This window comes from Alligator sinensis, unplaced genomic scaffold (genome assembly GCF_000455745.1).
Source record: "Alligator sinensis unplaced genomic scaffold, ASM45574v1 scaffold164_1, whole genome shotgun sequence".
Taxonomy (NCBI): domain Eukaryota; kingdom Metazoa; phylum Chordata; order Crocodylia; family Alligatoridae; genus Alligator; species Alligator sinensis.
In genome coordinates, this window is record NW_005843272.1 from 201,172 (window position 1) to 216,273 (window position 15,102).

Here is a 15,102-nt window from a genome sequence, read left to right on the forward strand (position 1 = left end):
GGGGGTCGGACTAGATGATCTGCCCAGGTCCCTTCCGACCCTAGAAACTATCATCAGCACTGTTCCCATCCCATTCAAGTTCTGTCCACGGAGACCAGGCCAGGCCCCCTGCAGGCAGGACACCCTTAGCCAGGTGAATGGGATGAAGCCACAGGTCCATGGAGAGTGATGTCCAGGAGCGAGATGGGTGGGGGCCAGGATTGCGGGGCAGTGACAGTGCGGGACTAGGGCCCGAGACAGCCACAATCCACTCCCTGCACAACCAGTGCCTGTCACAGGGATGTTTGGGGAGTGGATTGTGGCTCTTCCCCAGGCCCCAGCCCTGCGTTGTCGCTACCCTGAGATCCCAGCTCTAGCCCTGGCCCTGCCTGCTCATTCCACTCCCAGACGCCACTCCCGGCCTGCCAGCAGCCACATCCCATCTGCCCAGTTAAGCACACCCTGCCCAAGGGTCCCACCCACCCTCCATGAAGACCCCACCCACCCACTCTGTCCGGCACCCCTGGTAGTAGGTGCAGGGCAGGTGGGCCGGGGTCCTGGGCAGCAGGACCGCGTCTAGTGGCAGTGCCAACACTGGCAGCAGCAGCCGGAAGGAACGTGAATCTGGCTTGCACAGCACCCCAGCCCTGCTGTGCACCCGGGGGTGGTGGGACTGGTCAGACGTGCTACGACCTGGGCTGCCCCCCACGTCTAGGCCAGGTGGGGCTGAGGGACGCACCATGGGCTGGATAAAATGTTTTGGTGGCCCAAATGCAGCCCATGGGCTGTACTTTGTCCACCCCCGAGTTACAATATTAAAGCAGAGGCATCACAAGCTTTTTCAAGCACCTGGGGCAGGGGGAGGAATTATACTGACCAGCGGAAAGCAGTGGTGGGGGAGAGAGAGAGAAGTCTTACCTTCCTGGGTTCTCCTCACTTGACCTTATTTGGACTTTTGGATCTGCTATAACAAGCGTCTGAAAACCTATCCCAGAGAATAGCTAAATAAGGCACAGAGCTGCTCTAGCAGCAGCATGGCAACACATGAACCATATAACAATATACTATGCTATACTATACAATTTGTATGGTTAAGGGCTTGCAGACCAAGCCCTACGAGGAGAGACTAGAGAACCTGGACCTTTTCAGCCTCCACAAGAGAAGGTTGAGAGGCGACCTTGTGGCTGCCTATAAGTTCATCACGGGGGCACAGAAGGGAATTGGTGAGGTTTTACTCACCAAGGCGCTCCTGGGGGTTACAAGAAATAATGGCCAGAAGCTAGCAGAGAGCAGATTTAGATTGGACATTAGGAAGAACTTCTTCACAGTTCGAGTGGCCAAGGTCTGGAACGGGCTCCCAAGGGAGGTGGTGCTCTCCCCTACCCTGGGGGTCTTCAAGAGGAGGTTGGATATGCATCTAGCTGGGGTCATCTAAACCCAGCACTCTTTCCTGCCTATGCAGGGGGTCGGACTCAATGATCTATTGAGGTCCCTTCCGACCCTAACATCTATGAATCTATGCTCAAACATCCTTCCTGCTCTCAAGTGAGGGGGGTATTTTAATTTCCCAGTTAATGGTGTTACTGTGAGGGGAGCGGCATCAGTATTCCTCTTAGGAGCCTGTTCTTGCCAGCAGTGATATTCAAGTATCTCTGTAACTCCTTGAGCATGTGTAACAGCAGGCTTTGTGGCTAATTATGGCTAGTACGATATCAATGCAAGTAGAGGGAACCCACACCTGTAGGTTCACTCCTTCAGCAGAGTGACGTGCCAGGAATTCTCATGCTTACCTTGATCTGTGCTGCTTTGATGACTGAGCATAGAAAGGCTTGAGCCCATGTCTAGGATTTGCCAAACATCCTGGAGGGAATTGTGTACTCCAGATGATGACCATAAAGTCTGCTGGGATTGGCCTGGAACCTCCCCACTGCAGAGTTGAGTCTGGCTCATGGTTGAGACTGTACACTCTGTGTATTGCTCTGGCCCCTCATCTGGAAGAGAAGATTCCAGCTGAACCTGTGGAAATTAAAAGTCACTCTTAGGAGAATATCTGCTCTTTTCTTAGATGACTGGAGTTGGTCAGCAAGTGCCCACAGGATGTGTCAGAGAGCTTCATCAACTGGAAAGCAAGCTGAGCCAGGGAACTGTATCACTATTTCTAATTTACATCCAGTATAAAAATGGTGATGGGGTGGGGTTGGAAGACAGGCGGTGTAGTTGGAACATAACATGTTTAAAATTGTATTTTATAATATAGTCTTATTTTGTATGATATTTGTACCTAATCCAGAAATGACTCGAGTAATTAGTTTTAGTGCCTTATAGAAACTGAGTGTTAAAATTGCATAGAGTGTGATTAAAGATAAATTAGGCTTTTATGGTAACTCCTCTCCCATACCTGAACCTGTGGCAATTCTGTTCCCTCACCACTGCTGCTTGGGGCATTGCCACCACTGAAGGTCTCTACTGAGCTAGGGAAGGCAATCATAGAGGCCAACCTTAGGAAATCTTGTTGCTGTGCATACTGTAGCGCCTCCTGTCGTGAAAAGGAACCAGCATTAATGCACAATTCATTTAAGAAGCGCATTCACAGATAAGTTGCAATGGGCTTTTCTGGCCTCTGGAAAGATTATGTTCATACATCCATTTGCTTCATAACACCACTAGAACTGGTCTGAAAAAGTAGAGCTACTCTTAATGGGTCATTACATTATGCTGTTGATGCCCACAATCAATGTAGTCAGAAGTCTAGTCCTAATAACTCCTTGCAAATTCTCTCCACAACCCCCTGATCTTTATTCACATCAACAACTCCTGCAGAGGGCTGTTAGCCACGTTAGGCTGAAGTTAAGCAGAAGGTAGGGCAGGGTGACATCTTATTAACTTGTCTGTTAACCAGGCTTGTTCAACAGGATCATTCTTCATCAGGTATGTCCATATGGTGGCAAGGACAGGCTGACTCTGCACGTACTAGCTCCCAATCTGGACCTAGTGCAGCTACGTTAGTGTAGTGCAATGCCCACACCAGGAAGCTGTGCTGAGCTGAGCTGCAGAGCTTGATGCCTCACCAACACGGCGACACTACTTCATGTTCAGGAGACCACGCTGGCAGAGTTAGCATGACATGTGACACCATGAGTGCTGCCCCACACTAGAGGGACATAGCCTTGAACTGACTGTTCCTTTAACCTTCCACACTCATGCCAGTGTGTAATCAAACCACATCTGTGTGATCAAGCCACATAAAAGTAACTTCATTGAAAGAGTAAGTAATAGAACATATAGGCTACGGAAAGGGATTGATAAGCAAAAATAGCTCCATTTTAGTGGTGAGAAAGTTTAGCGATAAAGACAGAACTTTCAAAAGTCAAGCTGAGTTAGATGTTGCAAAGTTAAAAACCAGAGTAAAAAGTTCTTGCTATGGAAATGAGAGTTACTTCAGCTGAGGTAGAAACAGAAAACTGGATCAACCCCAAAGGATAACAGATGCTATTATGATGTAAGAAAGGTTGGCAAGCTGATCAATGGACTGGACAAATACCGTAAACTAACCAGTCAATTAGAATCACAGAATCATAGAAAATGAGGGCTGAAAGGGACCTTAGGAAGTCGCATCTAGTCCAACCCCTTGTTCAAAGCAGGACCAGCGCCAACTAGATCAACCCCACTAAAGTTTGTCTAGCTGGGTCTTAAAAACCTCCAAGGATGGAGCTTCCATCACCTCTTTAGGTAACCCATTCCAGTGCTTCACCACCCTCCTAGTGAGAAAGTTTTTCCTAATATCCAACCTCAACTTCCCTTGCTGCAACTTGAGCCCATTGCTCCTTGTCCTGTCATCTGCCCCCACTGAGAACAGTCGTGCTCCATCCTCTTTGCAACCCCCAGCAGGGAGTTGAAGGCTGCTTTTAAATCCCCCTCGGACTTCTCTTCTCCAGACTAAATAAACTCAGTTCCCTCCACCTCTCCTGACAAGTTATGTCCCAGCCTCGGAATCATTTTTGTTGCCCACCGCTGGACTGACTCTAACTTGTCCACATCCTTTCTGTAGTGGGGGGCCCAAAACTGGACACAGTACTCCAGATGTGGCTTCCCCAGCGCCCAGAGCTTACCCGAGCAGGGTGCGGGGCCCGGGGCAAATCAGTCCATGTGGGGCCCTGCCCCCACTCTGATCCGGGCCCCAGACCTGAAGAAGCTGCTGCTGCCATCGGTAGTGGTGGGGAGGGGTAGTCAGTGGCTGGATGTGGAGCCGCCGTCGCCATGCCTCCCCGCTCCATGGGGCCCCCCAAAGCGCGGGGCCTGGGGCGGTTGCCCCAATTCACACCCCCCGGACAGCCCTGCCAGTGCCGAAGAGGGGAAGAATCACTTCCCTCGATCTGCTGGCAATGCTCCTACTATACTCTTATAATCCTCCCTAGTCGTTTGTCCAAGTTTCCACTTCCTGTAAGCTTCCTTTTTGTGTTTAAGCTCACTGAAGAGCTCTCTGCTAAGCCAAGCTGGTCTTCTGCTATACTTGCTAGTCTTCCTTTGCATTGGGATGGTTTGTTCCTGCTCCCTCAGTAAGGTTTCTTTAAAGTACTGCCAGCTCTCCTGAACTCCTTTCCCCCTCAAACTGGCCTCCAGTGGATCGTGCCCATCAGTTCCCTAAGTGAGTCGAAGTCTGCTTTTCTGAAGTCCAGGGTCCATACTCTGTTGCTCTCCTTTCCTTCTTGCCTTAGGATCCTGAACTCAATCATTTCGTGGTTGCTGCTGCCCAAGTTGCCATCCACTACTACATAACCCACCAATTCATCCCTGTTTATGAGCGTCAGGTCAAGAAGAGCATGGCCCCAGTTGGCCGCTCCAGCACTTGCACCAGGAAGTTGTCCCCGACACCTTCCTGGATTCCCCGCACACTGCTGTATTGCCCTCCAGGCAGATGTCAGGGTGACTGAAGTTCCCTATGAAAACGAGGGCTTGCGATGGGGAAACTTCTGCTAGCTGTCTGAAGAAAGCCTCATCCACCCCAACTGGTGGTCTATAGCATACGACTGACTGCATATTTTTGACCACTCAAAGATTATAGCAATTTTACAAAAAAAACCCCAACTACGTTTTTGTAAATTTTCTTGACAAAACTATGATTTTTTTTTTTTTTGCAATATTTCTTAATGGATCATTTGTGTTTTTCTGTGTTTTATTTGGACCTATTTTTTACAATCTTTGACCTGTATTTGAAGAGTCAATTGACCAAACTTTATTTGATGGGTCAGATGCACAACCCTAGATAAAAGTGTATCAAAACTGTTCCAACTTTAACCCTGCTGTTCAGGATTTAACTAATTTGTGTTGGAAAGGGGCAAGGCAGATGCAGCAGTGGGAGTGTAAGAGCTGATGTGTGCTCCTAAGCAGCAGCTTCCTCTCCCCTTTTAAAGTGGCCAAAACGTACATTTGTCCATACCCTAAGAGAGTTTGGTTAATTTAGCCACGGAAATTAAAAGGCAGAGATGAGATATGATTGCTCTCTTTAAATACAACAAAGGTCAAGCGTAGGGAGGGAGAGGAGCTATTTAAGGCAAAAGACAATTGTTGGCAGCCCCTCAACGTGAGGACGACAGTCTTTCAGTAAAAAAAGAAGTTGTTGGTGAGTCTGTAGATGACTGAGGAGACCAAACCAAGATCCGTACCTTCAACTGCAGACATGGCAAACAGTTCCAGGAGGAAGAAGTAGGTCCTGGCAATGTCAAAGCAGTTCTTTCCCTTTGTCCCTCTCCTCTATCCACTTCCACTGTGAAGTGAGTTTGCTCAAAATGATCAATGCCTTGTCGTACACCATGATGCCAGTGGGGACTATTCGGTGCTCAAATCTCCTAGGTATTGATCTTAATATTGCACTTCTTCAGATTGGCCTTCAACATGCCCTTGAATCTCTTTTTTTGCCACTTCTGGATTGGTAACCATCAGTGAGTTGGGAGCATGAGACCAGTTTTGGTAACTGGTTTTTAGGCATCCTTATGACTTGTCCTGTCCAAAGAAGCTGAAGCTGTATAAACGTGCTTCAATGTTGGTAAGTGCTTGCTTGAGCCAGAACTGGCATTTGGTTTTCTGTCCTTCCAACTGCTATGAAAGATTGCTACGAAGGATCTTCCAAAGGCATCTCTGATGGTAACATACCATAGCTTTCAGGTGTTTCTGATGTCGTCTAAATTTCACACCCATAGCACAGGGTAGGGATGACAACAGCCTGGTAGACAAGAAGTTTGGCTTGGGTCCTGATGTCATGATCACCAAAGACATGATTTTGGAGATGTCCAAAGGCAGCACTAGCAGATTTTATCCAGTGTTGAATATCGTCTATGTGTACTTTTTGGGAAGGATGGCTGCCCAAATAAGGAAAATGCTACACATTCTCCAAGGACTGCCCTCTAATTGTGATGTGTGGAGGAGCAGCTGGTTGGGTTGCGGTGGGTTGTTAAAAACAATACCACAACAAAGGAGGTACCAAAATCAGACAAAAGTCTCCCAGCAATCAGAGTTGTGAGGGTCTGAAATAGCCTGCCAACAACAAAATGAGGTAAAAAATCATAGCTAATGTTCTGATGGAGCCTGATCAATTTAAGAATTAAATCATTTGATTGTGGTGGTTTATGACATCAGGACTGCACTTGTTAACTTAACTGGTCCCTTTCCAGAGCTTCACCCAATCTTCCTAAGTACTAACCACTGTGGAAATATTTTGGTAGTGGATATAGCTACCCCACATGATCTTAGGATTTTCTATTTGAGAAGTGGCCCTTGAAATATTACATGCAGAATTATGTCTGACAGTGAAATTAAGAAAGCAAGTAAATTCTATCAGTACATCTCTGTGCAGAACGCAGACTGGTTAGAGGTACCTTTGAACAAATTTCCAGAAACAAAAAACGTCAATTTTTTCATGAAAAATCTTAATAGGGAGACATCACTACAACAAGGCCAGAGCATGGTCCTGTCAGTTCAGGGCCACAGTCAAGAGTGGTGGAACGAAGCCTAGGGTCAGAAACTGGAGTGCACCAATGATCTGAAGCCAAGAGTCAGATGTCAGGAGTAAGGAGGTGAGGTAAAAGCCACACTCAGGAGTCAGAGTTGAGCAGCTTGTGGTCATGTGCTTCAACAGGGAATATGCTGTCCTTCCAGACTGATCTGATATCATATAAGTGTACCTGGCCAAACAGGTCAGGCAGGGCTTTCTGCCAGGGTTCCTGATGGAAGTCGTATGATATCACACGGTAACAGCCACTTTTGTTCTTGATTTTAGAATCTAGTGAAGGAAAGGTGGGAAAACAGTAGTAACCATGGAGGCAATCACCGCAGGTGCAACAGGAAGAATGAAAGCAGGTGGGAAGGAGGATCTGAAAATTAGCCGACATAAATTGATACAACTTTTAGCCAGAGAGAGGGGAAGAAGGGTGATTTGTATCAACTGCATGTGGCAGGTGAAAGATGTATGCTACTGGTTTGTAAGAAAGTAAAGAACTGTACATACCTTAGAGGTATTGTCAGGTGTTTGTGACAAGGGCTACATAAGCAGATAGAGAGGGAAGGCTAAAAGTTGTCTTGGCAGGTCAATGACTGTTACATGGTCACAAATGTAGAATGATCCTCATCTACTTGTGGTCTACACCAGGACCAAAGCCCTGGATTGCCATCAGTTGTGCAGAAGCAGACTTGAGGGGATGGATTTGAACTCTGGGGTGATATGCTGCTCTGGCATGAATGTGTCCAGAGCACCACATTATAAGAAAGATGTAGAGAAACTGGAGAAGGTTCAGAGGCAAGCAGCCAATATGATAAAAGGGACTGGAATGCAAGCCATACAAGGAAGGCCAAAGGAACTTAAGAAGATCTTCTTCACAGTTCAAGTGGCCAAGGTCTGGAACGGGCTCCCAAGGGAGGTGGTGCTCTCCTCTACGCTGGGGGTCTTCAAGAGGAGGTTATATAGGCACCTGGCTGGGGTCATCTGAACCCAGCACTCATTCCTGCCCAAGGCAGGGGGTTGGACTCTGCTTATGCAGGGGGTTGGACTCGATGATCTATTGAGGTCCCTTCCGACCCTAACATCTATGAATCTATGAACTAGGTACATTTTGCTTGGAGGAAAGGAGATTAAAGGGTGGGGGGAGTTTTCCCATATTTATAAGGCTGCCCCAAAGAAAATGAAGCAACAGTCCTCTCCCTTATTATGACGGCAGGGCACATGACAATGGCTTATACTATTGCAAAGCAGCTTTGGAACACATCTTCGGAAAAACTTCCCAACTATCAGAACAGTAAGACAATGGAACAAGAGGTCTAGGGAACTTTCAGAATCTTCTTCGCAGATGGTTTTACGAAGAGGCTGGACAGGCATTATCTCAGGGAATGAGAGCACAGAGAATCCTGCCTCTGCTCAGGGGCTAGACTAAATGACCCTCAAGATCTATTCTAGCCCTAGGATCCTCTGCTCCACATCCTGCAAAGACCAATGTCTCCATGCAGTCCTCATACATAATGCCAGCAAGATTCAGTCCCAGTCATCCAGTCTGCAGCTGACCAGTAAATGGATCACTCTGGCTAAATCCTTGTCAGAAAGGAAAGCAACCAAGCTCCTGAGCAAGCCAAAGTAGTAGGAAGTTGTTTGTATTCCTGACGCTACATCTAATAAGACTTCAAAGCATACATCATGTTAACCAACAGAGGATTGAGGCGGTCACTTCTGGCAAAGGGCATGATGGCACTCCTCATTTTTTTCCTTTGAAACAGCATTATTTCAGTTTTACAAACTTGAGTGTGAAGCACCCGTCCTTTATCAGCAGTCTGTTCAGGTTCTCCTACCATGTTCAGCATTATAGTACCTGGGAACCTTCCAGGGGTGCATAAGTAATGTGGCTACCATCTGTCTTTGGTTGTTTGTTCTCTCATTCCTTCTCCAGGGAGAGAAGCCAGTGTAGTGGAAAGTCTTGGTCTTCTAGGGGTCATTTTCTGGGAGCCAGGTTTAAAAATGAAATGTCAAATGAATAAGGGACAATACAAGAGTGGGCATATGCAAACCTTGTGCCTTTGATTCAATTTAATTTAATTTAATTAACAAAGCTGACAAAATTAAGTAAGAGACAATGTATGAATCATGACTTACATATATTGACTGGACCTCTAAGGGAGAGGAAAGTCATAAATACCACCCATCAGTCCTGACTTTAGAAAAGAAAGCCGGGGTGAGGGGGCAGGGAGGAGGCTACATCAGCAACGAGAGTTTCTTTTTCTGAGCCAAAGAACGAGGGAGGACAGATGACAGGAGGGGTCAAGGTCACTGCGATGCTGTTCTATAGCGCAAATGTGCCAGTCAGTGTCTGGGCTGGATTCCTACATCTTCATTGTAAATGGTTCTGCTCTAAGAAGCAACTGCAAATGTGCAACTGCAGGATCCCTAACTTTAGATATTTATTGCTAAACTGTTATTTTGGTCATGAATTCCCTTTCAGGAACCTCTCTCTTATTCAAATGATAAAACATTGAGAAAAAATCTGAATTCTCCTATTAAAACCGAATGCAATTTCAGACAATAACTGTAACATATAGTCTAAATCAGCGTTTCCCGACCGGAGTGCAGCACACTGGTGTGCCATCAGGCACATCTAGGTGTGCTGTGGCATTTTGGGCTGGAGTCACACCCCCTGCCTGCTGCTGCGGACACAGACAGACAGGGAGTGTGGCTCCAGCCCAAAATGCCGTCCGGCTGGCCGTGCGTCGCCACCTCCCCCCCGGTCAGTGTCCAGCTGGCTGCATGCCCCCCCGCATCTGGTGTGCTTTGGTGCTTTTTTATTTAGGTAAATATGCCATGGGGCAAAAAAGGTTGGGGAACGCTGGTCTAAATGGTACTGTTTTGTGTATAAAATGTTTGTAAACTAATTTATTTTAGACAAAATATGTGAAGAATACTGAATTTTAATTTTTTTGTAGTACATATAATTTCCCTGGAAATGTTCTGAAAATGTTTCTGTGTTAAAAAATGTCCCAAATCAAACTTAAGCTTTTTCTCCCACAGTTGCGTGTGTAAAGCTAATGTTGTTAACTAGAATACTGATCCCACAACAGGTATGGCCCAGAGATAACACAGCACCCTGTCTCGCCCCCATGACTTCACTGAAATTCTGCAAAGATGCCAGCAATGCTCTTAAGCAAAATTGCCATAAGAAACTTAGGTTTTCTGTTGTTGTAACAGACCTTTTTCATTCCTTAGTTTTCTTTACATGTGCTCACTTGCCATTACTAAGGTACTACCTCTGTATACGTTCCTTTAAATGCATCACTGCACACATTCAGTTCAGCCAGTGCGTTCTTATCATCACTTAAGCTGTATTTATAAGAACCACCAATTTTATGAGCTCCACTTCATCAACCTCCTGGATACTATAAATCATGGACTAAATACAGACATTGGATTTATGACACATTATAACCTGCCTGACATCTGACTCCCCAAGTATCTCCACTATTCATCCCCCTTCTCTCTCCCCCGCAACCTCCCCAACCCCACAGCCTGTCTCTCACCCATTGACTCCTCAATCTACATTTTCACTGACTACCTGTCTTGTATGAATACCAGACCAACCTCTGGCTTCTTCACTCTTCATTCCATCCAGGAAGAGCACACACCAACTGCAGAAACTTCCTTAGCCTGACGAAGGGTTTTTGAACCCGAAAGCTTGCTTAATAATTGTTTTCCAACTATTTCAGTTGGTTTAATAAAAGATATCAGATTCACCCAAAGAACCTTGTCTGCCCAAGAACCACCAAGGCACTTTCAAGAAATCATCCTGGGAACAGCTTGAGAAACCACCATAACTGGAAGAAGAGAGCCAGGTGCTCCATGAAAATATAAAACACTCCAGAAATGCCTAATGACTCGCATCTTAGCCCAGGGAGCTAAGGAACAATTTGTGAAACAGCTCCCTAGTCAACTATTTCAGATGTCTTGGGCTTTAGAGGTCTTGCTTTATCCTGCGAGACAAGGGTCCAGAGCAGCTCAGAAAATTCATACGGTATGTGAGATCCAACAATACGTTATTAGGGCAGGAATAAGAAGGCCGCAGGCCTGGCCAGGGCAGACAGCTCCAGACAAATTGGAGCTATTGACCTTTACCTTTTCTTTGGGCTCTTCCAAGACGGCAAGTGTTAACAAAAGCAAGTAGATTCCATCCCACTGCAGCCAACATAATTACGATGATGCTGGATTAGACCCATGCAAGGAATGTATCTGTTTGATTGAGAGGGCCAAGCCAGGGAAGAATCAGAACTAAAAGTGCAATTCTAATCTAGAAAAGTGATTAGGCAATCATGTCTGAGAAGTTACACACTTCTTTTCTTTCAAGGACTCACCATCGTGTTGGTGTACTTTACCAGTCAAATCTTTTTTTTTCCCTCCCAGTTGCCGAAATGACAAAATGTAAGCTTGAATCAGAAAGTCCTACTAAGTTTTTGATTTTGCAGAAGATAACTTGACATTTAAAAGTGAAATCTAACTTTTTATTAAATTGTTTATTAATTTGTGATATACATTTAAAAAAATAAAGATAGTTATATAGAGATTCATCATATATTAATCATTTACACCCTGAGTAGCTAAACAAGACATTATCAAAGCACCAATAATAGTGGTTTATAAAATCGAATTGGTTCTAGGTCATATTCTGTTTTATCCCTACCTTGATTGTAGATACAGTTGAAAGACATCAGAAGAGACTAGGGAAAAATGAGGAAACAAGCAACAGGACAAATAAGAGATGGAATTAAAAAAAAAGAATGAGGACGAAAGGAACAGAGATACAGGGAGCTGGGCAGAGCAGAGGAGACTGGGACTCAGATAATTAATATACTATTTCAGAAGCTTCTTCCAGAAAGACATCTCGCCTCTCTGAGGAGGGCAAGTCTGTGCTGCCCCAGTATGAGGCTAGACAGCACTGGATTAGGACAAGCCATACCCACAGTCTATGCTACCTCCTGAACCAAAAGTCACATAGTCCACTGATGTGGCACTGCTTATATGCCACTTAAACCTGCTGAGAGGCAGAGCCTATGCCATGTCCACAGCGCTACATGCAGGCAGCTAAACCGATTCTGGTTCAGGAGGCAGCAGGCGCAGAGCACGTGCAGTGTGTCGCAATACAGCACTGCCCAGCACCATATTGCTGTGGCACAGACATACCTGGTGGATTTATCTGGGCGTGTTTATTGCTGTACACAGTTCTCTGCATGGCAACCAGTCCTGCCATGACAGCACTCCAAATGCCAGCTGTCAAGTGCACTTCACACCTCTATTTCTATAACATTAGCCTGTTAGCAGTTAACAGTGCTCTATGGAGCCAAAGTTTTCATATTTGTTCAATTTCTATTTAGTATCCATCAGGTTTGAAATTATATGGGGAGGCTGTAATGTCATTTTATATGATAGGAAAAAATTAATTTTGCAATTAAGTTCTGCCCAGAATAAATGGATTTAGGATTGCTCCCAAGACATGTTGGTTAAATTAGTGCCTGCTGGCTCAAACTGACAGCATTTGTCTAATGGAACAGTGCTTTCTTAAGTAGCCAGGGTGGTTCAACATAACCTTCACATGATTTTTTTCTGGATTAAGCTTAAATAGAAGCTGAAGGAACAAATGAAAATACCAGTTAGAATTTGCTTTCCTTGATTACCACTAAATAAGTGGCAGGTGCTTCTTCCATTTCTTTTTTAGAAAATCCTTTCTTACCTCAAATTTGCCAGCCAGGGTATGTATAGCATTGCTACCACTGGAAGCCGTGCCTGGCATTGGGTGCCTAGGAGCAGGATCCCAGGACAGAGACCCACAGCATTAAAAGGCAAAGGGAAAAGAGGAAACCCCCCCACAAGAGACAGACTGAGGTTATGGTGCTCGAGGACATCTAACTGAGTCCAGGAACATTGAGGTTCCAAGGACTTTATGTTCTTTATTATTGTTTCACCATTGAGCTTACTGAACTGTTTGAAGATCAGACTGATCTTGTATAAAGTACTGTCCCAAGGTCCTTGGGCAAGCCTGACCATTTGTCAGGTAGTAGAGGACTTGCTTTGATTGTCATGTGTTTCCATCTTTGTTTATGCTTGGAAACATCTGGTTGGCGAGTGGACAGGGCAAGGGGGAGGCAGGAGCCCCGAAAAGGTGACTTACAGTCCCGCAGGTGTAGCTCCAGAACCATCGGGAGCCTTCTGCTCAACTAATAACAACAAGATGTGGAGGGTGAGAACAGAAGGGCGATGCAGAAGTGTGGATACCAGTGAAGTGCTACTGCTCGTCAAAGAAGGCCCCATAGCTAGAGAGCTTTGACTCTTGGACCTGTAGCTATTGGATGCACTTGAGGCGTCGGATACACTGATTTTCATAAGATTAGGATCATGGATAGTGAGGGAACCCAAAATGAACAGGATCTTCGAGCAGTCATTCACTTTAGTTAGGTTAATTTTTCGCCAAAGGAAGAGAAGCAGTACTTGTCATCTATTTAAGCCATTTACTAATTACTTAATTAATGTAGCTAACTTAATCTTAACTAAGTTTTTAATTTCCTTAGGGAACTGGATGCCAAGGTTTTTGAACGTCCCCCTAAAGGGATCACTTAGAACTACTTCTAATGAGACCTTCATGGCTTCTGATTTATCTGAATTTATCTTGGAGCCCAAGAGTTTGTTGTTACTTTTAGGATATTTGGAAGATAATGTTTCGGGCTGGTCAAATCAAAGTACCATTATCTTACATAAAATGATTTCTGTCTCCTAAATCCCTGTAGTGAATGGTGTGGCATCCATAATTAACATGAGAGTATTTCTAATGCTAAACTGAACAGGAGGAGAATCGTACCAAAACAGGTTTAAAGTTGGGGGGGGGGGGGGGGGGGGGGGAAATGTAATATTTTTTAAAATACTACTATTTTCCTGGAACATGGCTTGGAATTGGAATAGAGCAGCTTATGAAGCCTTGAACTAAGGGAATTGTACAGTTGAACTGGGTTAATGATTCTACTGGAAATGCACAAGTCCAACAGAATCTACATCTTTCAGCCAAAAGTGTTCTGCTAGCTCTGAATACAAGAGCAGTAAAAAGTCAGCAACTCTAATTTAGTATCAAAGGGAACAGATCTGCTGATTATGCAAAAGATGTAGGTTGAAACACTTGGGCTACTGAAATCTGTGGGAATTCTGCCACTGACTTCAGTGGAGCCAGGTTTTCATTCAGTCTGTTTTTCTGGCCATAACTTCAATTGAATATTAGAAGTGTAATATTAGAAGTCTGACTTCACCTATCCCTTCTCCATGGTGTCTCTTCTTACGCTCCCTGTTTGTATGTTTAAATGTACATGCTATTATAAGTATTTTGATGACAACACTTGAGAGATCTACAGGTCTGAATGCTCGGAGGTATGCTTATTGAGACATCATTCTAAGACTAATATAAACATGCTAAATACATTTTCAAATTGACATACCTCTGGCAATTTAAAACTAAAAGTCTTCAACTAAACATATTCCTCACTTAGGACCACGAGGTTAATATACAAACATGGAAATGCATCAGTAACATTTCTTAGATTAAATGCATTTCCCACCATGTTTAGTTAACTCTAAAACAGCCCAAAGTTCTCACAATATTCCAAAAAATGCCTCTGGACTGAGATTTAATAGGAAAAGTAGCAGTCCAAAAAGCTTCTGGGGAAAGCAATACACAACAGAAAATATGGACAACCACAATGGCTAGTTATTCTGGATAAAAACCTAGATCTTTGGAGGATATATTATTACCTGTGTGGTAAGCTGGTACTGCAGATGCTCTAAGGCTGATAGTCGGCACTGTGCTGATTTTGCTAGCTCTTTGGGATGCAGACCACTGGAGACTGTGTGAAATGAGCCCTGCTCAGAGCTAATGCAATGCCCAAATCCTAAAAAGATGAGAAAACAAACAAGAAAGGAATTTTCTACACTGTAATTCTAATGGATTTTCTAAACTATAAGTAGTTCCTTTTCTGGAGGTGCTTCTAGCAGCCATAAATGAACTACAGAACATGACAGCCTCTTACTGCACATAATATACACAGCTGTGTAGGAGCTAGCTTGGAAAG

General features: G+C 44.8%; 1 protein-coding gene across 9 annotated transcripts in view; it reads right to left on the reverse strand.

Moving 5' to 3' along the window:
* Positions 1–15,102, reverse strand: part of FASN (fatty acid synthase) — an 89,537-nt gene that overhangs the window by 59,059 nt on the left and 15,376 nt on the right. For 8 of the 9 annotated variants that reach the window (XM_006038172.3, XM_025194660.1, XM_025194656.1 and 5 more), the window contains 3 exons: positions 14,786–14,922; positions 2,378–2,515; positions 1,770–1,995 (listed from right to left, as the gene is read on the reverse strand). In XM_006038172.3, the coding sequence (XP_006038234.2) occupies positions 1,770–1,995; positions 2,378–2,515; positions 14,786–14,922 (501 nt within the window). Of the gene's footprint in view, positions 1–1,769; positions 1,996–2,377; positions 2,516–11,678; positions 11,716–14,785; positions 14,925–15,102 lie in introns of those variants that run through there. The other variant, XM_025194663.1, reaches the window with a different exon arrangement.